The sequence below is a fragment of the Zalophus californianus genome, chromosome 5, assembly GCF_009762305.2.
Source record: "Zalophus californianus isolate mZalCal1 chromosome 5, mZalCal1.pri.v2, whole genome shotgun sequence".
Classification (NCBI taxonomy): Eukaryota; Metazoa; Chordata; class Mammalia; order Carnivora; family Otariidae; genus Zalophus; species Zalophus californianus.
Genome location: NC_045599.1, coordinates 120,058,002 through 120,079,996, shown reverse-complemented (window position 1 = coordinate 120,079,996; position 21,995 = coordinate 120,058,002). Strand labels below are relative to the sequence as shown.

The 21,995-nt window shown below is 38.8% G+C and overlaps 1 protein-coding gene across 13 annotated transcripts; it reads right to left on the bottom strand.

Annotated features, from left to right (window-relative positions):
* Window positions 1–5,591: 5,591 nt before the first annotated feature.
* TMEM267 (transmembrane protein 267) lies at window positions 5,592–21,965 on the bottom strand. Of its 13 annotated transcripts, XM_027604333.2 has the most exons (6): window positions 21,238–21,965; window positions 18,648–18,762; window positions 13,338–13,506; window positions 11,404–11,496; window positions 8,596–8,983; window positions 5,592–6,181 (listed from the first exon to the last, which is right to left on the bottom strand). In XM_027604333.2, exons 5-6 carry the CDS (start codon window positions 8,905–8,907, stop codon window positions 5,846–5,848), a joined length of 648 nt encoding a protein of 215 aa, XP_027460134.1. In that variant the 5' UTR covers window positions 8,908–8,983; window positions 11,404–11,496; window positions 13,338–13,506; window positions 18,648–18,762; window positions 21,238–21,965; the 3' UTR covers window positions 5,592–5,845. The 13 variants fall into 13 exon arrangements, with proteins under 13 accessions (XP_027460134.1, XP_027460136.1, XP_027460137.1 ...); XM_027604335.2 differs by lacking the exons at window positions 11,404–11,496; window positions 13,338–13,506 and adding an exon at window positions 17,819–17,947; XM_027604336.2 differs by lacking the exons at window positions 11,404–11,496; window positions 13,338–13,506; window positions 21,238–21,965 and adding exons at window positions 17,819–17,947; window positions 20,827–21,221.
* Window positions 21,966–21,995: the final 30 nt, after the last annotated feature.

Sequence of the window (21,995 nt, the reverse complement as noted above, 5' to 3'; positions counted from 1 at the left end):
GTATTATTGCTACTCAGTTAACGGTAAGGGTGGGGAAGAAAGGTAAGGGCCATTGTTGGTTCAGCACCCCAAGATTAATTCCCATTTGAACTTCTGGTGATGAGAAAGTGCTATCCCTTTCGTTAACATATCTTTGCACTGGTTGCTCCATAACCAATATCCTGGGGCTATTATCCCAAGCTATCACTTGCCTCACCTGAGCATTCTACTTTAACTGACCATACGGTAAATGCCCAAATGTGTACTAAATTTTTTTAAGATTTATTTATTTTAAAGAGAGAGAAAGAATGCACAGGGGGAGGGGCAGAGGGAGAGGGAGACTCTCAAGCAGACTCCCGCTGAGCAAGGAACCTGATGCGGGACTCGATTCCGGACCCTGGGATCATGACCTGAGCCAAAGGCACCCAGGCACCCAGAACATTACTTCTTAATACAAGGCCTGCTACAGAGTAGAAACATCAAACACTTGTTCAGTGGCCAACTGAACCAGTGTTGTATGAGGGCAAGTACTGTATTCATTTTCACCCAAATGAACTATGGATGTTTAATTGGCCTAGGCTTTTATGAATTTAAATCTTTTTTTTTCATGGAGAATAGAGAAATAGTTTATACAATAGTTTATAATAGTTTATATATATAAACTATACAATAGTTTATACAAATAGTTATATACAATAGTTTATCCACAAAAAGATTCAACAGTTCTACATGGAGAAAACAGAGGACAAATAGAACCATAGTGTCAATAGCAAAGGAAAAAAAGAAGGATATTATCTTCCCAAGAGCAAACTTAACTCTGGCAAGACGAGTTGGAGGCTATCTCCCCAGAACTCGAGGAGCCCCACCATTACTGGGACAAGGAGCTGGGATTATAGAAAGTTAGAGCAGGAAAAGAGTCTTGGAAGGCATTTGGCCTATTCCTCATTGGCTCAAAAAGGACATGTGACTTATCCAAAGACATCAGGGTTAGATTCCGGTCCTGTGCACAGGACTCAAAAGAGCAGTCTTAAGTATGTGAGAGGTGTCCTGCCAGCTCATATTAAACAAACAAAACCACCAGCAACAAAACAACAATTAAAAATCTCTAGGGATAAGCAGAAGAATGGACCCCAAAGATCTCCACATCTTAATCCCTGGGACCAGTGAATAGATTACCCTCCATGGCAAAAGAGGCTTTGCAAATGTGATAAATAACCTTGAGATGGGGAACTTTGCCTGGATTATCCAGCTGGGCTCAAGATAATCACATACATCTGTGAATACGAGAATCTTCCCAACTGTGGCCCGAGAGAGAGGTGACAATGGTAAGAGTTTGGTAGTGCAAAGATCAGAAAGACACATGTGAAGAAAACTGACCTACCATTGCTAGCTTTGAAGATAGAATAAGGGGGCCACTAGCCAAGGGATGTAGGCGGCCATCTAGACACTGAAGGAGCCAAGGAAACAGATTCTTACCTACGAACTCAGATAGAACACCTCCCTGCTGATGCCTTGATTTTAACCCAGTGAGACCTGTTTTGGATTTCTGACATGCAGAACTGTAACACTTATGTTGTTTTAAACCACTAAATTCATGGTAATTTGTTATAGAAGCAAAAGAAGAGTAATTTGGGACACACACAGGCATGCACCCTATAACCCCTAAGCAGGCCAAGTAGACAGGCTTCCCATCTCTCTCCATTCCTTCTTCTCACTCTTTTGTAGTATTTTTACCCTTTCAAAGATTCCCCTGAGGTTTATTTTAATCCCATCTCTCTTGGATTGATAGGTGAAGATTGGAGCAGAGGGCTTGCAGAGTGATTGGCTCTGGGTCTCACCCCTGAGAAATGGCACAGCCCTTTCCAGAAGGATTGGCCTGGGCTACATGACACCCTTCATGAAGCCAAATTGACAAAGAGCGGTCCTGTGCCAATCTGTTTAGCATCTAGAGAAACACTAGAGTCTCTGCTGGCCAGGAGACCAGGCCCAGCACTGAGGGACGATTGTTACAGACTCTGGGCAAAAAGCGTGGCAGTCCAGGAAGCTGGAAGGGTAGTATTTACACACGGTTCTCCAAGAAGAGCAGGGCCTCTAGAGCACACAATGAGGTCCTTATAGCAGGGTCTCTCACGAATACTCTATAAAGCTCCAAGCATTCCCTGTGACTTCGTGCAAAAGCTGAGGGTAGTGAGGTATGACCTGTGTCATTTAGATATGTTATACCTGCATGTGGTCTGTTATGTAACCACTATCCCACAATTTATACTTTATTTAGCATCACCCAGATATCTTCGGAAAATGTTCTCTGCCTTCCACGTTGCGTGCATGGCACCAGTGTTGCTGACCTGGGAACCTGGGCGGGGCTTGAATTAAGTCAAATGAATATTTGAGAAATGATTCTCAAATATTCATAATAATACGTAAATAATGAGAAAGGGTGTGTGAATTCAAATGGGTACTTTCTTTGAAAGCTCACACAGAGTACTGAGGGGGATCAGAATGGGTGTTAGAGCTTGAATTTGACATTCCCCTCCTCTTGCCAAATGTTGAAGCAACATTACTTAATGCTGCTGGGTATGTAAGCCAAAAAACTCCTTGCAAGGTCAGGCAAAGGGTAAAATGCCTCAGAAACACTTAAATTGGCATCATTATTCCTGGGAAGTAAAGAAATGCCAAGGGGACATAGGTGGCAATGCCTTGGGTTTATGCAAAGTGCAAAGTAACTGTGGAGATTGAATATCAATATGAATTTCTCAGATCAGTGGAATGCTGTGAGCTTCCTGGCTTGGGGCTGGATCTAATAGGGGCAGATATTCTGGGGCTTGTCTTGTTCCATACTTGAAAAAAAATTGTTCAGTAGTGAGCAAAGTATTATTAAATCCCCAGTTGAAGTCAGGTGGCAGGTCGAGTCAGCAGGGCTTGGTAACAACTTTCAAAACATGTGGCCTGAAGCGGAACTGGGGAAAGCAGACTATGTGGATTATACGGATTGGCTAATTGGAGAGTACACGAGGGTAGCTGGGCACTGGAGTGCTGAAACAGTACACAGGAACCTCCAGCACCACAGAGGTAGGACAGGAACAGAGTTAAATGTACCTAGCACAGGACTGGATGGACCTGGGGGCAAAGGAAGCTTGGGAAAAATTAAAGGTATCGATAAGGCAAAGAGTTGGCTCAAGGAAGAGGAGGGAAGGGAATGAAGTTAAAGAAACAGGTTGGGTCTACAGTCATGGTTCTTAAAGTGGGGTTCCTGAACAGCTACTTCCTATGGTCAACCTAAAATTGTCAGGAGGCAATAATTAAGAAGGAACGTTTACTTGGGATCAAAGAATTGCAATTCGGGGTACACAAATTTGGGTAGTAACCCAAATAGTGTCCCATTAGAGAGCAAAGTCAGGTTTTTAAAGCAAAAAAGTAAAGTTTGTATAGGTTGTTTACAAAGAATTTTTTATTGGTGTTGACGGCAGAAAGCTACTCTTGACCCAGTATAATTGGTTACTAAGGCTATCACTAAGCAAAGTCTCTTACTATAGCAAGTTGCAGGTGTTCAGGCTGAGTCCTTGGAATATTTGCAGTCTGACCCAGTTCAAAAGTTCATGGTTCCATCAGTGAGGATGTGCAAAAGGCCCACCTCCTTAATGGCCTCCCGGCTGCATTTTAAAACCCCTTCACACAAGTGACCCCATCTCATTTCACCTTTCACAGTATCAACCGGGAACTTGTTAGAAATGCAAATTCTTGGAACCTACGGAGTCAAAACTCTGGAGGCAGATCTCAAGCAATCCCTGTTCTAACAAGTCTTACAGGTGATTCTGATGTATGTTAGAGTTTGAGAACCACTGGTCTAGAAAAAGTAAACAATGTTTGAGATCTCAGCAGTGAGCAGTGTCCTCCAAAGAGGTACAGAGGACTGTTGTACTGGTTCATGGCTGATGTGATGTGGTGATGAGTCAGTGGTTAAAGAAGGGAATATTCAGGTGACTCATCTGACGACTGAGGATAAAATCAAGGGTTGGAATAAAAGGAAAAAAGAGATCCAGGTGCTTATATCATCAAAGAAGGTGAAAGTGAGTCTTGGAGGATAGTCTGTGAAGGTAAAGATTGAGAATGAGTAATATATTGGGATACCAAATGAAAGAAACTGAGAACTATGGTAGATAAAAGGTTTAGCCATGACAGTAATGAGCAAGGACCAGAACAGCCCCTATTTTCTCTCCTCTTTAGTTGGGAAAATGGGAAAAACTAAGTAATTGTCAAAAGAAAAAGGAGCCAGGGAGTGTCCGCCTGATTGGAGATAGTGATGGTGGCTGCCTAAGTTGAAGAAAGGAGGGGAGGATACATGGGAGTTTTAACTTAGCCCACCGCTGAAAGCAAACTAGGCTTGAGGATGAGTAGAAAACAGTTCAATGGTGGAAGTTCTTCTGAGTAGTTAGCATAACTAACATGCCTCAAGAACACAGTAGACCAGAAGGTCGATCAGTGGACCAGCCTCCATTAAATGAATGGAGGACATCTAGTGGATGGAGAAAACACATACATGCAAACAAGATATAATCCAATTTTCAATATAATGTACTGACGCAAACTTTTTCAGTAAGATAAAAAAACAAAATGGTGGCATGGGAAGTTGGCTGTTATATTTCTAGACACTACAACCACAGCTGTTATAGACTATTTAGAGGACAAGGAGCATTTCTGATGGTAGAGGAAGGAACAAGGATAAACCCACACTTAAAATCTGTAGTTACTGTTTAAGCAAGGAGTCATGGTCAAAGTGAATTCCCATTCTAATACAAAAAGTTAGAGGACAGCCCCCAAAATGCCAGTGTGATATTCTTATATAAGGTCCTATATTTTAATGGCATTCCTTTGTTTAATATGGAGAAAGAAAAAAGTAGAGTTTTGTAATTTAGTCAGAAAAAGTGATACAAGATACATGTTTTATTTCCATGGATTTCTGAAATTATATACTTAAAAAAAATCTCCCTATTCAAATTTACCCCCACTATATAATATTTATTATACCAACCAAACTGACACAATCATTGCTCTTGAAAGATAACAGATGTAAAATCTAACAGATTCTAAAACATAATTAGATTGCAACCAACTGGCTAACAACAAAAAGAAAAACTAAAGAATGTGAACCTTTACAACAATTTACACAGCTCTGTTTAACTTAATAAATAAGAAAAATATGCTTTGGATAAGCCATTATTTCACCATTTCTCAGAGAATAAGGCACACAATCACTAGCATTACAAATCACAAATGTGTAAGAAAATCTAAAGACAACAAATGGTATTGGGGAAAAAAAGCAAGTGCCATCAGGACATGACTTTTATACCAAAATAACATTAAACTATGAAAATGTAAAATTTTATAGGAACTAAATTTTCTTTCTCTAATAAAGGTTAATCATTTTTAACAGATCACCTGAAAGAACAAAGGAAAAAGCAAATTTCCTAAAAATCCTTCATTTTAAAAAACATGTTTTGTTTCTCAGTATCAGTATTTTTTCCCCCTAAAGATTCTATTTATTTATTTGACAGAGAGAGACACAGCAAGAGAGGGAACACAAGCAGGGGGAGTGTGAGAGGGAGAGCAGGCTTCCCTCCGAGCATGGAGCCCGATGCGGGGCTCGATCCCAGGACCCTGGGATCACGACCTGAGCCAAAGGCAGACGCTTAACTGAACCACCCAGGCGCCCTAAAAAAAAAAAAGTGTACGTGCCTCCTGAACAAGAGGATTCAGGAACTATAATAATAAATTTAATATGTTGTTAAAAATTCACTTGATAATGTCGGCCACCCTTAATTATCATTATCGGAACCACCTGCTTCTCTAAGACTGGCATACGGTTACCTCAGACGTCAATATGGATCCCATGTTTTGAAGACATCATTTGCCTGGTCCCTGTGAAATACATAACGAACGAACAGATGTGAGGTAAAGAGGAGGTGATAATGACATAAAGCCAGAATGGCAAAGGAGAGGTTTTTCCAAATGGGCATATCCACAGGCCGTGACGAATTCCATCTCGGATATGATGTGAGGTCCACGATATAAATAACATCCAGGGAAGAAAGCACCATGAGTCTTTGAGCTTGAAAAGGTGCATAGTAAACCTCAGGGTCAGAACCACAACTGGTATGACAGTAGAGCAGTGAAGAAAAGGTCTTCGTGGAAGAGTCAAAGCAGCCTGCCGGGGAGAGCAGTAGCTAGTATCATTACCCTCTTGGCAAACAACATTTGGTAGATGCTTCTTAATATTCTAAAACATCTTCTATGAGTCTATTAGAAATACAATGGAAACATTTTCTGCATCACCTATGAATACATGTATTAAATCTGTTACATATAAAGCAAAGAAGAGTGAGTGGGATATTCTCTGCATTAACAATGAAACCAAGATCTCAAGAACATGGTGATTAATTTTTTAAAGCTTCCTATTAGTTGCTTAGAAAAGTCACAGTACAAATGTAAATTTATATCCCAAATGTATAGTTTGTGTAAATTTGGAGTTTTAGAGAATTATCTGGGGCCTCTAAGCATTGAAAAAAATCTCACAACTGAATAAAATATTCTATTAATAAGGGCATGAAAAGGAAATGTTTTTGTTGTAACCACTTTATATTAGCCTTGAATATTTTCAGAATGCACTTAAAACAACATTTAGAAAGATTGTATTATTTTAAATAAGTATTATAAAGTTGAGTTAAACTCCAGTAAAAATTTTAAACCAGTACAAAAAATTTAATCAGTAACTAAACAAATGAAAATTTCAGGGTTAACCAACCCCTGAATGATTCTTTTCTTTTTTTTTTTAAGATTCTATTTATTTATTTGACAGAGAAAGCACAACCAGGGAAGCAGGAGAAAGAGAGGGAGGAGCAGGCTCCCTGCTGAGCAGAGAGCCCAATGCGGGATCATAACCTGAGCCAAAGCAGATGCTTAACCAACTGAGCCACCCAGGCACCCCCCTGAATGATTCCTGAGTAAGGTTTTGCTCTCATATACTCTAAAGGCTAATTTTCAATTAGATAATTTCTAAATAAAAAGGAAGCCAAGGGCAGTGAAGATTGCCTAAATCCGAATCTCCCCACACATCCTCAAAAACATTACAGACAAGGGCAAATAAAACTATACCAAACCCCACTCAGCATAGACAGAAGCCAGAGTGCCCAAAACTTCAAATACTCTGAAGTATTAAAATACATACCACATCTGTGCGCTTTCTCTCACACTCCCACCACAAGCCAGGAAAGATGAGGGGACCTACGATTGATCTAAAATTACCACTGGAAAGAGAAGTATTGAAAACGGTCCTGGTTGATCAGAGCACTGGCTACAAAGCAAGGACTTAAAAGTGTGCATGTTTCAAGGCTTTAAGAGGCACTGGTTCTGGGGCAGAAGATGGCAAAAAGGAAGGGAGGGGAATCATTTGGACACTGGGTGGTAAAGAGGAAAAGAAGGAGTAAAAAAAAAAATTAGGTACCTATAAAAAAAAATTAGAGGCATGACCTTCCCACCATTAAAATACAAGGCATCCATTAAAGGGATTATACCTTCACCATGTGCAGTCACATGATCCTTAAACCTGTGTCTTTAACTCTCACCTATTGACTGAATATCAATCAAAGAGTTTACGCTACATTCTTCTTCCTTCTCCCTTACGATAAATTCTAGATCAATGTATTTAGGAACCACACTTTTTATGATGCTTGGTAGTTTATTCCAATCTCTACTCTAACATTTATTGTGAACTATTTGCCGGGGTCTGTCCTTTAATGTGCTCATTTAACACCCATGACTGCCCCGTGAGGTAAGTAATGACAGAATCCACACTTTACAGAAGACATTGAGACAAGAAAGTGCTCTAACACCACATACTAGGATTCAAACTCATGTCTTCTGATTCCAATCTCAAACACAATGTTATTCTGCCTTCACCTACAGCAAAAAAGCTAAAATTTGTCTTTAATCAGGAATTACTGATTCCTTACTGAAGTTTTTTAATAAGTGAGACAACCTCTGAGAAATACCTGGTATGTGACACATAAAAGGAAGAAGTGATCATTTCTCATTCGTTCAACAAACACCTACTGAACCCCTTCTAGATGAGCCAGGCACTATTCCAGGCCAGCGGTGAACAAAGCAAAGTCCTTGCTCTGTGAATGTTTACAGGTCATAAGCATGGAAAAGGTAGGCAAATCTGTTGACACTTAGAAAAAATGATCTTAGAACAGCGAAAAAAGACCCAGGAGAACGCTGACAATGACCCCCATTATTTTAAACCAGTTGATTAATGCTTCCTTCAAGACTTGGCGAAGTACCATCCTCTGTAAAGCCAACACAGAACTCCTCAGGTACATATAGTGAGTCCTTAGCTCTGTACGCATCCTTGGCACTTGGTGATGCCAATAACTTGATTAGCAACATGTCTGTGTTCGCCTTCAAGGAAGTACTAAGTGCTCAAAAAAAAGTTGGATGAATGGGCTTTCTTATTTTAAAATAAAGATAATCTTCTCTAGTTCTAAAATGATGCTGTGAAGATCAATATAATGGTGCTAAAGAAATTAAAGACCAGAAAAATTAAACATAAATGCCTCTTACCTTTAAAGATAAAGATCCAGCTAGAAAAAAGTGGTCTACATCAATAACAGAGGCTAAAAATCCAGCTAAAATGATTTCTCCAAAGTCAGTTGTCTTCTTGACTCCAATGACAATTGCCCACAACCACATGCCAATCACACAATGTACGGCGTTATCTGAGAGGGCTCGAAGCCAGTCATTTTGCTGAATTATCGAAAACTGAAGAAGTCTATCGGCTACTAGGCAAAATATCCCCAGACCAAGGCTGGAAATAAGAGACTCAGTGCTACAAGACTGGAGTAAAGCATGGGTCTTCTCAGCCTCAGATGCCATCCCAGACAATCCGTCAGTATATACTAAAAGCCATCAGGAAACAAATAGCTTATTTTTGTTTACATTCCCAGTCACCCTAAAACAGAAAGCAGAGGAAAAGATTAATGCCACGTAACATTTAAACAAAACAATTTCAGCAATAATTTCACAAATACAAAACCAAGCTGTAAAAACTGGTATTTTTTTTTGACCATTGTCAGTAATTTCATTTTATTTTTCCCAGCTTCACTGAGGTATAGTTGGTAGATAATACTTGTTAAGTTTAAGGTATATACTGTGATGATTTCATATACAGACATATTGTGAACTGATGGCCACAATAAGGTTAGTTAACATCTCCATCACCTCACATAGTTACCTTTTTGTGCATGTGGTGAGAACATTAAGACTACTCTCCTAGTAACTTTCAAATATAACAAAACTGTACTTCTTACATGTTATATACAATACGCCACGCAGCCCAAAGAGAATAGGTTAGCTTTACAGGAACAACAGTTTACACGTTAGTATGTATCAAGGTAAATTTAAGAAAGCCCACCAACTGTAATCTATTACTTTGAGGTCATCAAATAGTTTTATCTCTCAGCAATGTGTGCTACATGGTAGTGGGCACCCATTGTGTCTCTGTACCCAGCAACTATTTTCCAAACTTCTGAAAACAGCATCTCCTTCCTTTAGGAAAACTGCTTCATCACAATACCCAAACTCTGGAACTGACCAATTAGAATTCTCTCTCTTATCAGTAGTAGTAATTAATTAGTAATTATTAATTAGTCATCATTTTCCAGTAGTGATTAGACTAGTGATAAATAATATGGTGATTAAGGTGATCCAGGCTGGACCAATCAGACTTCCTTCTAGAATTTCCTAACTGGAGCTGGTGGGAGAAAGTTCCTTTTCTTCTTACAGACCTGGGCTCCACTACATGGAGCAGCATAAGTAAAAAGAATCATAAGGACATCAACTCCTCAGGTCCAATCTTTGAGTTTCTCAGAGCTGCCCTAGTTCTTACAGCTTACCCTTTACTTTACTTCTATGAGCTAACCCAGGATTCTTCCAATAAATCCCTTTTTCTTTCCTGTTGCCTCTAACCACAGAAGTTTAATTGATATAAAAAGGCAATCATAATTCTGTGCTGAGTACTTACCTGGCATAGAATACTGAAATCATTTATCCAGTTAAAGTTATCAATATTATGTGATACCTGAAGTTTTTGTTTTGTATTGTTTTAATTCTGAGACTAAAGAATAACTAAATGATGTATTAAAGATGATTCAACTTTCATTCTGTAATAAAAACTATCCATAGCTCATTATATATATATATTCTAAAATTTATAGGGAAACACAAAAGACTAGAACAGGAAAACAATTTGGAAAAAGATGAGCTAAGTTGAAGGACTTAAACCATCTGACTTCAAGTCTTACACAGCTGCAGTAATTAACGACAGTGTGGTATTGGTATACAGACAGACATGAATAGAGCAATGAAACAGAACAGAAAGAGCAATGAAATAGAATAGAAAGGACGATCAGAAATAGACCCACACAGGGATTCCTGGGCGGCTCAGCTGGTTGAACACTTGATTCCTGATCTCAGCTCAGGTCTTGACCTCAGGGTTGTGAATTCAAGCCCTGTGTTGGGTTTCACACTGGGTGTGGAGCCTACTTAAAATATATATATATAAAATAAATTAAAAAAAGAGATAGGTCCACACATACACTGTCAATTGATGTTTGACAAACATGCAAAAGCAAGTAAATGGAGAAAAGATAGTCCTTTCAGCAAATGGTGCTGAAACAAGTGGATATCCACAGGCAAAAATAATGACTCTCAAACCACACTTTACTCCATATACAAAAATTAAGTCAAAATGGATCACAGAACTAAAAGTAAAACATAAAACTATAAAAATCCTGGAAGAAAACATAGAATATTCTTATGTCCTTGGGTTATGCAAAAAGTTCTTAGAAGCAACATCAAAAGGCTGATCTGCTTTTTAAAAATTGATAAATTGAACTTCATCAGAATTAAGAACTTCTGCTCTTTGAAAGACTATGTTAAGAGAACGAAAAGACAAGCCACAGACTGGGAGAAAATATCTGCATATCTCATATTTGATAAAGGATTTATATCTAGAACAAAGAATTCTGGAAACACAATAATAGAAAAATAAACTAATACAAAAATGGGCAAAATATGTGAAAAGGTACTTTACAAAGATGATATACAGGTGATCAATAAGCACATGAAATATACTCAACCTCATTAATTATTAGGGAAATGCAAATCAAAACCACAATGAGATACAAGACATACCTAATTAGAATGGCTAAAATTAAAGACTTATCATCCCAAACGTAGAAAAGATGTGGAGCAACCAGAACTCTCATACACTGCTGGAGGAAATTTAAAATGATAAACCACTTTTCAGTTTCTCAAAATGTTAAACATACTTCTATCATAGATTCAGTCATTCTACTCCTAGGTATTTACCTGAGAGAAATGCAAGCATACACCCACACACAGACTTGTACGTGAATGTTACAGCAGCTTTATCTACATTAGCTCCAAACTGGAACAAGCCAACTGGATAAACAAAACATGGAACAAAAAGAGACAAAAAAGTAATACAAACAAAAACATTGATGAATTTCAAAATAATACTTAGTGAAATAAGCCAAACAAAAGAAAAGAAAAATAGAGTATACAGTCAAAACTTGTGGAACTGTACAACACAAAGAATGAACCCTCATGTAACTATGGACTTCAATCAATATATCAATGTTGGTATATTAATTGTCACAAGGTATCACACTAATGCAGAATGTTAATAATAAGGAGAAATGTGTGTTGGGGGAGAAGTAACATACGGGAACACTCTATACAGTCTGCTCAATTTTTCTGTAAACCAAAAACTGCAATAAAAAAGAAAGTCTTAATTTTTAAAAAGTAAATAAATGAAGTAAGTATGGAAAATGTTATAATTGTTTAATATAGGTAATGGATATACTATAGTTCATTATATTATCTTCTACTTTTCTATATATTTGCAATTTTCATTTGGAAATACTTTTAAAAGAGTACAGAACATGATTCCATTTATATAAAATTCAAGAAAATGTAAACCAATTTAAGTGACAGAAAGCAGATCAGTGGGGCCAGAAGGATAAAAAAGGAGCATTAAGAAACTTTGGGGGAACAGATGTGTTCATTATCTTGACTGTGGTGATAGTTTCATGGTTTATAGTTTCATATATACATCAAAATGTACCAAAATGTTATGTGTCAATTATACTCCAACAAAGATGTTAAAAAGTTAGGAGAATATACTTTATTGTCAATAACAACATCAGGCTTTCAAAGGAGCACTCTGAAAACAAGAGCTTATGGAGATGAAAAGTCTGATTGCCCAAATAAAAGCTCATCAGGAACAATGCATAGTAAAATGAATGCTTCAAAAAACACAACTAGTGAATAAGAACATTTTTGAAGAATTTTCTCAAAGCTTGTTGGGGAAAAAAATGACAAAGAGTTAAGCACTGAAAGAAAAAATAAATTCAAAAAATAAAGATAAAATCCTTTAGAGTTTCCAAATCCTGCCCTCCCCCCCAGCCAAAAAGGTTATCTGCAAAAGGAAAATGTGATTTGGCAATAAATGCCAAAATACTGTGGGCCAACATTACTAAAGCTCTGAGAAATGGATCATGACTGTAGGATTCTACATAAACTAAATTATGGCACCTCTGTGACAATCATGAATTTCATAATTTTGCCTTCCAAATTATAACAGCTATATACGATTTCTGGGGGAAGAAGGATGGAGGAACAAGACTTCTAAATCACTAGGGAGACAGAAGAGGAATAAAGAAAACTTGATCAGTACAGCAAAACAGAAAAGGAAAAAAAAGAAAAAAGACTTTACTGTCACCCCAACCCCCCAAAAGAGTAAAAGGGACCAAACATCAAACACACATGTATTGGGGCGCCTGGGTGGCTCAGGTGGTTAAGCGACTGCCTTTGGCTCGGGTCATGATCCTGGAGTCCCGGGATCGAGTCCCGCATCGGGCTCCCTGCTCAGCGGGGAGTCTGCTTCTCCCTCCTACCCTCTCCCCTCTCATGCTCTCTCTCTATCTCATTCTCTCTCTCAAATAAATAAATAAAATCTTTAAAAAAAAACACACATGTATTAAATTTATCTATAAAGAAACAGATCGGGACAAAAGGAAACACCCCAGTTATTGTTCATAAGAAAATATCTCAAACAAAAAGTCTCAGCAATATACAAAATAAAGAGATGAGAAAATGTGTATCTAGAATATACAAGCCAAATAAAGCAGCTGTGGTAGTATTAATATCAAATACAAAATTCATGGCAAAAGACTTAGTGGTACTAAAAGAGATAAAATAAAGTTATATAAGATGCTTACAGGGCACTGGGGTAGCTCAGTTGGTTAAGCGTCCAACTCTTGATTTTGGTCATTGGATAGAGCCCTGAGTCAAGCTGCATGCTCAGAGCGGAGTCTACTTGAAAATCTTTCTCCCTCTCCCTCTGTCTCTCCCCCCGCTCATGCTCTCTCTTGCATTCTTGCTCTCCCTCTATAAATAAATAAATAAATAAAATCTTTAAAAAAAAAGATGCTTATGTGACAAACCACAAATTTGTAACTAATACAAGAGCCAGACCATTTTATTGAGTAAGAAGACAACATTGATGGTGTTATTCTCCTATTCTCCTCAAATAAAATCTATAAATTTAATATTAATCTAATTAAAAGCAGTAAGATATGTAAATTATATCAAGTAGCCAAAAATAGGTATAGATAATCTAAACAATATAATTACAAGTTTGATTTCATATGCAGGTCTAAAATGACACATTTTACATGGAAAACACATTCTTTCCAATTGTCCATGAAACATTTACAAAAGTTAACTACCCATTTACTCATCCACAAGAAAAACTTCAATAAAATCTAAATACTGGAAATGTTCAGGCCAAATTCTCTGACGACAATGCAATTCATCACTTTTTTTTTTAAGATTTTAGTTATTTTATTTATTTGACAGAGAGAGACACAGCAAGGGAGGGAACACAAGCAGGGGGAATGGGACCTGGTTAAAAAGAAAAATACAGTGGCCTAGTTAGCTCAAAGAAACTAAGCTTAAATGGTGGTGCAAGTAATACCTTTAGAGCCAAAAGACTTGTTTTCAAGTATTTATGCTCTGTACACATTTCAGGAAGGAAAACAAAAGTTCAGAGAACAAGGACTCAGTCAACTTTGTTCACTACTGTATCTTTCATACATACTAAGTGCTCAATAAGTGTTGAATGAATTCATGAAAAATCTTCATATACTGGATCTGTTATCCAGCAGGAATTGCATATTAAATACTTAAATGGCATTTAGCAAAATGTAATATCCATTCCTGGGATCTGCATTTTTAGCAAGTATAACTACCAAGTAATTTTTATATTCACTAAACATTGAGAAACACTAGTTTACCAGAAACCAAAAACATGAAAACCGAGAAACATTACCTTAAAAGTTAGAAACAGTAAAGCTATCAGAATATTGTTCTGGCAGTTTCATTCCACTTAACCAGGCAAGGAAGGGATGGAGGGAGGGGGGAAGAAAATGTATCATTACCTCACCAGGAAGAACAAGATAATTACATTAGTTGGCAAGTGAAATGACTGCCTATTCAAGAGAATCCATTGAAAACCATTAGAATTTAAGTTGCAAATGGTGGCTAATTCAAGATAAATACTAAAATAACCTTTATAATATACAAGTAATCGTCATAAGAAAAAAGTGGGAAAAAACAGTCACAACAGCAATAAAAACCCAAATACCAAGGAATAATCAAAAAATATTTGTGAGGAAAACAACAAAGCTGTATTAAAGGACACAAAAGATCAATCGTTCTTTCGAGCTCTGGTGGCTTCATACTATGTCAGCTCAGCTTAGTTGGAAGCACGTTTTTCAGAATTCCCTTCCTTGTAAAGTTCTTGTATAGTTCCTCCTTGCATGTGGAGCTTGCACATGATCTGTTAGCTTGCCTTGTTGGCATGGGGAAGTGGACTGGCCTGCAGCTCCTTCAGCTTCTCCAAATCCTGGGTCTGCATGTGCAATCCCCGGGTCAAGGGTGCTAGCCTCTCCTGTAGATCATCACCCACAGCATCAAAACTGGAGTTGGTGAGAAGCCAATGCAGATTCCATTCTGTCCCTGCTCTCCTCCACATCCACTTTCCCTTCTCAACTGTGTCTAGCTGGTTTGTAACCTCTTCAGGCTCAACAACAGACTCAGAGGCAGGAGTCTGTCCAGACTGCTTTCCCAGTGCCCCCAATTACAGAATGTCTAACCCCTAAGTCTCAGGCAAAGTAGTTCTGCTTCTTTGATGGAATGTAACTAATACAAGAGCCAGACCATTTTATTGAGTAAGAAGACAACATTGATGGTGTTATTCTCCTATTCTCCTCAAATAAAATCTATAAATTTAATATTAATCTAATTAAAATCATAAAGGGATTTTCTTTTAGGAACTTCACAAAGTGTTTCTAAATTTCATTTAAAAGAGTTAATGCCAATAAACTTGGAAAAGCAGAGTGTACTGAAAGGTGAATACAAAGTCTAGAAATCGAGTAAGTGTGTGTATGGGGGTATGGGGAATGTGTATATAATTCTAAATTGGTAGAGGAACAATTATTATTTAACTCTGATCCTGTATCGTTAGGATTCTTAAGTGCATGGAAAAGAAAACACTCTGGCAGTAAATGCAAAAAACAAATTTATTAAAAGGATACTGGGAAATCACAGATTTGCCAGGTTTCAAGAATCAGGCCTCAAAGCTATGCCTCAAGCACCTCAGTGAAAATGACACCAGACAACTGGTCTGGTGAAGACCTCCCCACCACGGAGCCCAACTTACACTGCCTAACCCCTGTCACCAGGTATTACCACTGGCACTGAGTCAGTGCTGCCCTGTCCACTGCTGCCGTGGAAGACTCTTGACTGTATTTGCTTATTTGAGCTCATACACTATTTGGATGGGGGAGGGTATGTGTCCGATTGGCTGGGCCTACATCACATGACTAGCTGCAAGGGAGGCTGGAAAAGACAGTATTTGGCTTTCTCAGCACATATTGTGGAAAGTGGGCTCTCTGTTTCTTCCAGTTGCATTAGAACAGCATACTGACAAATATACTATGCTGGACAGAAAGAGCCGTCCACACTAGTAGGCAGTCTGTTAGGCTTTAATTGCTAAGTAATACTGGAGAGAGTCAATCATCAGACGAAACCTGAGATTGGATCATCTGCTTTCAATCTATGCAATGCATAGTTCAATACAGTAGAGTTGTTTAATCAAACAACTCTAGGTTTCAAAATGTCACATCCACACGGATCAGTTTTGCAACGTAATAGAACATTTCCCTGGTTAAATTAACAAAGGGAATCAGTTTCGTTGACTAGCCCTGGAAAATGTCTATGATTAGACAGCTTTTGTAATCAGTTTGGTTATCAAGTTTGGGATATTTACATGAATTTGTAAACAGACTTCTACATAGTCAAGCTAGCTTGACTTTTAGAGAGGAGCTCAAAATTATTTTTATTTAAAAAAATTTTTTTTTATTTATTTGTCAGAGAGACAGTACCAGCAGGGAGAACGGCAGGCAGAGGGGAGAAGCAGGCTCTACACTGAGCAAGGAGCCCGATGCAGTACTTGATCCCAGGACCCCGGGATCATGACCTGAGCCAAAGGCAGATGTTTAACCAACTGAGCCACCCAGGTGTCCCTCTAAATTATTTTTAAAATATTGATAGACATGACTACATAAGAATGTAAAACTTATACATGGCAAAGTTAAAGACAATGGAGGAATTGTGATTCTCTTTATGATGGGGAAAGATTCGAAGTTTTACTTTATTAAGGACTCTTAAATTAAGAAGAAAAAATAAGTATTCCAATAATAAAGTGGGCAATGTCCATCAAAAGGCAATTTGGAAAAGGAAGAAATACAAATGATCAAAAAAATTATTAGAAGGTTTCAACTTTATTAGCAATCAATTGAATTATATTAAAACAATATTTCAATGTACAATTGACAAAAGATTGCTAATGCTTTCTGTTAGTAGTGGTAGGAAGATGATAACTCGTACTGTTTATTAACAGGAGTATAAGTTAGTATAATTTTCTAGTACACAATTTGACAATATATATCAAAAATCACTTAAAAATAAGCAAATATGGGGTGCCTGGGTGGCTCAGTGGTTAAGCGTCTGCCTTCGGCTCAGGTCATGATCCCAGGGTCCTGGGATGGAGCCCTGCATCGGGCTCCTTGCTCAGCAGGAAGCCTGCTTCTCCCTCTCCCACTCCCCCTGCTTATGTTCCCTCTCTAGCTGTCTCTTTCTCTTTAATAAATAAATAACAAATCTTAAAAAAAAAAAAAAAAGAAAGAAATCTTTAGGGAATTATGGGTGCTTGGGTAGCACGAGATCCCAGGACCATGGGATCATGACCGGAGCCAAAGGCAGACGCTTAACGACTGAGCCACCCAGGTGCCCCTCCCTAAAGATTTCTAATGTCTTTCTATTATGACCACAAAACAAATAAAGCTACTCTGAAATTAGTCAGAAGTCATTAAACAACTCAGACCACGATGCTAAAGTCAGTCTCTTAAAGGTATAATTTTTGAAAAGTAGAAACATACTTATAACATTAAAAATATGTATTAATAAAAATATTAGAATATATAACATCAATAAACATTAATAAAATTTTATACAATTCTTTTAAGTAAAACTGATAATATAAAAATAATTTGTTCATGTTTATGTATTAGTTGACACATGCAAAGTCTGTACAAAAGATTTCTATATCTCCAGGTGAAAAAAGTTATATAGATACCTTTAATTCTTTCATATGGTGAAGAAGACTTGCTTTGCACTGAACAACTGTTTTGTTAATGATAATGGAGTCTACAACAATCCTCAAATTCTTGGTCATTTGCAATAATGAAAATTGTTCTGAAAAGCACTAAGATTGGGTTAAAGTGTACAGATTCTTCCAGGATGAGGAAATGAGTGATTTCAACATACTTTCAGGCAAGACCAAAATGTAAAAAATGCAAAAGATACGTCCAAGTCATGAAACCTTTCTATAAACTTCAGGATTTACAGTCCCATAAATTATGAAGCATTTGTTTCTACTTTACAAAATAAACTCTTGACACTTGCATGGATAAAGAAGTCAACATGTTTAAAGGTTCGGTGCATATAATTTTAAAGTTTATAAAATATCCCTTTGAACCAAAGACAGATGCCAATATCCACTTAGCTGGATGGGAACTGGGACACACAAATTTCAATTTACGACCACGCCAGAGAAGTACTACACTAGCAGAAAAATTCCCCTCCTTCAGTAAGCTGTGGCCTGCAAATTAGCCCAAAGAAGAAAGGCCACCAGGTGAATGAGCATAAGAATGTAGGCTGGACACACTTACATAGAAGTTCAAGAGAAAAGCTCTGCTGCCACTCAACTATGCTTATATCTGCATTTATGACAAATTTATTTTCAAATCTTATCCCAGAAAGGGGACAAAAATAAGAGGTCATTATCCACTTAATTGCAAATTGCATGATGCTACTATAAAGCCACTGCATTACATCCATCTTCTTTTACTCTTGTAAAAGAGGAAAATTTTTCATCACCCCAAATATATTTAAATGTTACTAACCTTGTGTTTTAAGTTCAGATTTTAAAAAGATGGAGAGGCTAATGATGTGTTACGAGCAAAGTGAAGCATCAAAAGATCACTTCAAGTCTTTAAATGATGATCCAAATTTAGTGACCTGAAAAAGAAAACCCTATCGTTTATAATAATATAACTATATCATGGTTTATGATTAGGAACACATACACATAATGGGGCAGCACGAAATGGATTTTATAAATGGAGAGTATACAACAGCTTGCTTGATGACAGAGGAACAAAAAGCTAATGAGTGAACATGGAAGGAGATCCTTCAGCCCCAGTCAAGTTTTTAGATGACTAGAGCCCTGCAAACGTCTGGACTATAACTGCATGGGCCCCTGGGCCAGAATCATCCAGCTAAGCCTCTTGCAAAGTCCTAGCCCACAGACACAGTGAGATAATACTTGTTAAATGTTTTAAGTCTCTAAGTTTTAGGGTGATTTGTTATACAGTAATAGGTATCTAACACAATACTCTTTCCATTTTTATAAAGGTACAATTATGGTCCCAGAAACACAATTCTGACATCTATTCCACTCTATTAGGGCATATATTTAACATCCTTAGCTTAGATTCTGAGCATGAGGATAAGAAAAAAATATTTTTGGCGGGGGAGAAAGAACATTAATAAGTGTACTGCCTTTAATTTACTGTCTCTAAGACACCCAAGTGTACCCATTTTTCTTCATACCTTTTTCTTCCTTTTTCCACTCCCCTACAAATAGAATGGACCCTGGAACCTCAAAAACTGTAACATAACTTTGTTTATTCTACATACTTACTTTTGTTGGGTAGTTCCCTTAAGAGTAGTAATTATAATTTTGTTAAGCCTCTCATGCATAAAATCAATGTGCTGAAGGTATTTAATAAATATTTCATTATACTAATACAAAGGGTAAGCAGGTAAGCAACCCTCAGCCTATGAACTAAAAATATTTTGGGGATGACTTCTTATCTCATAATAGCCTAACATGTCCTTATGACTTGCAGCCACTTTCTACAATGGTCAAACTGCCACACCCCATTCCATTATAGTAAAATATCGTCAAATATGGGGCCTTTTAAGTATACATAGTAGTAATCTTCCCTGTCCTTAACTCCACAAACATAATTAGCCAGTCACTTTAGTTATACACTATTATACAGTTTGTTAATAATTTTAGACAAATATTTCTGCCAAAATAAAGAACAAATTCCCAAAGTAAATAGCATTTGCTTCACTCTTCCCATCACACAGATGTTCACAAAAACCTGAGGTAAAAGCAGTCTAAAATCTGATAACTACCTTTAGTATTGTTTCACAAATAAGTCTTTTTCAATATCAGTACTGTGAAAGTTAAAATATTTAATTTTTTCTTAATTTTAATTTTTTAAAGTAATATCTACACCGGATGTGGGGCCTAAACTCACAACCCCGAGATCAAGAGTCACACACTCCACCGACTGAGCCAGCCAGGCGCCCCTAATATATTTAATTTTTTAATGCTATAATACCTAAAGCAGATGCCAAATGCAGCTAATTTGCAAAGGTAAGAAACACAAATCCTGCTCAGTTTCACAGAAACTTTTGTTTAGTTCCTACACCATTAGGAATAAAACATACAATTCTGAATTTAAACATTTATCGAGTCTCAGCAAATTCCCCAAATCATTCTTTCCCAAGGCTGGTGTGATGCAGTAATTTTAAAATGCCCATTAAGAAAACAGGGTAGGAAGCCCTGGCGTCATAGCATTTCCTATGCAAGGAAGGGATCCTGTCACACTTACAGTAGTCACGCCTTCAGGGACCCGGGGCGCCTGGGACTCTCGTGCCTGCGAAAGAGGGCAATGGGCAACTCCGGCAAGAACCCCGTCACCCCGCTCTGGGCCAGGGAAACGCCGCCAGGGACAGAGCCTAGGCGAGGACTGGGTGCCTGTGGAATCTCAAAGGCTCCAGGAAGCCGGAGGAAGGAGCCGGGGCTAGGCGCACATCCCGGGATCGTCGGACAGTGCCGGCGGTCAAGCACACCCCGCTGGCTCTCGGGTCCCGCGCGCTCGCCGCCCCTGCACGCCCTCCCCATCTGGAACCTGGGGCTTTGGCTTCCCACCTCAGGACGCAGTTTGGCGGCGTCCACTCCGACCCCCTCCCGCCCGGGCCCTCCCCGAGCTCAGCCGCGCCCACCTTCGTCTTTCCAGCCTGAAGCCCGCAGCGCAAACGGTGGCCCTGCCCCTTTACCGTCCACGCGGCCGGCACCATAGAGAAGCCGGCCGCCGGCCGCCGGCCAGAGCGGCTCCAGCCCCCAAACGCCGGCGGAGAGGACGCCGGGATACCGGCCCCATTCTTAACGGACGAGAACCAGTAGCTCGGTTCTTTTTTTGGAGGAGGTGGTGGGTACTATGAGTTCTTCCCCGCCGTGCCCCATAAGGAAACCTTTGGGACAGCGGGGTGAGAAGTGCCAAGTGCCTTGTTGGTTTCCTCTGTCAAACCTGAGCATTCGTTCTTGGCTTTGCCGGCGCCGTGCCCCAGACTTAGCAGCCGACATACGACGCACCCCTACTGGCGGCTGGGAAGCTGGGGACGAAGTGACCTCACCTAATGTCGGATGTGCGGGCCCAACACCCAGACCTTGAGCTAGGAGCCACGGGCCATCTTGGGTCTCGAAGGGATAGAGAAATTTTCGGCTTCCTTTACCGGGTGTTTCAGGTTGGCCGCCGGAGTTTTTCCACGAGATGGAGGGACAGCGCGATCCTGCAGATCCGCCGCTTCTTCATAGCGCTCCATCGCCCCCTTGGGGATTTCTTGATAATTATTCTTTGCCACTTTGTGGGCGGACGGTGGGGGGCTACCACTTTATTGTGGCAGCAGTGACAGGGCTGAATCATTTAATCATGACTACTAAACGCACAGGAGTTGGAAAAAAACTGCATAAAAGGTAGCTTGACCCTAATTAACCGGACTCGACATGCAGCTCTTTAATGGGACTATGACCAGGTCCCAGCCCGCCTTTCCGCCTGAGTGAGCACCAAGATGTCTAGCTTGGCATTGGCTCTAGGAAGCACTGGTGCAAAATAGTCTCAAAAAGGTGTATTGCTTTCTTCTTCCTACCTAGTTTCTCAAAACAAGGGTGAGATGGAAAGCAAGGGAAATAGTGGGGTTATATTTTACAGTTGAAAGACAATTCTATAGCAAAAAGTGAGATTTTCAATCTCAAGCAAACTCCTAGGCCTCCCTCTCACAGAACCCTAAAGCGTGGCTCAGTTTCTTAATGCTAGAACTTTTCACTGCTTGTCTTGGTTCTTAGCCAATGGAAAAAACTGAGGGGGAAAATGATACACATTTTAACCCACATA

Coding starts and splice junctions, on each gene's coding strand:
- TMEM267 (XM_027604335.2), bottom strand. CDS start 8,907: ATGGCATCTGAGGCTGAGAAGACCCATGCTTTACTCCAGTCTTGTAGC. Junction 6,182..8,595: donor CTGGATCTTTATCTTTAAAG/GTAAGAGGCATT, acceptor TCTCCCCGGCAG/GCTGCTTTGACTCTTCCACG.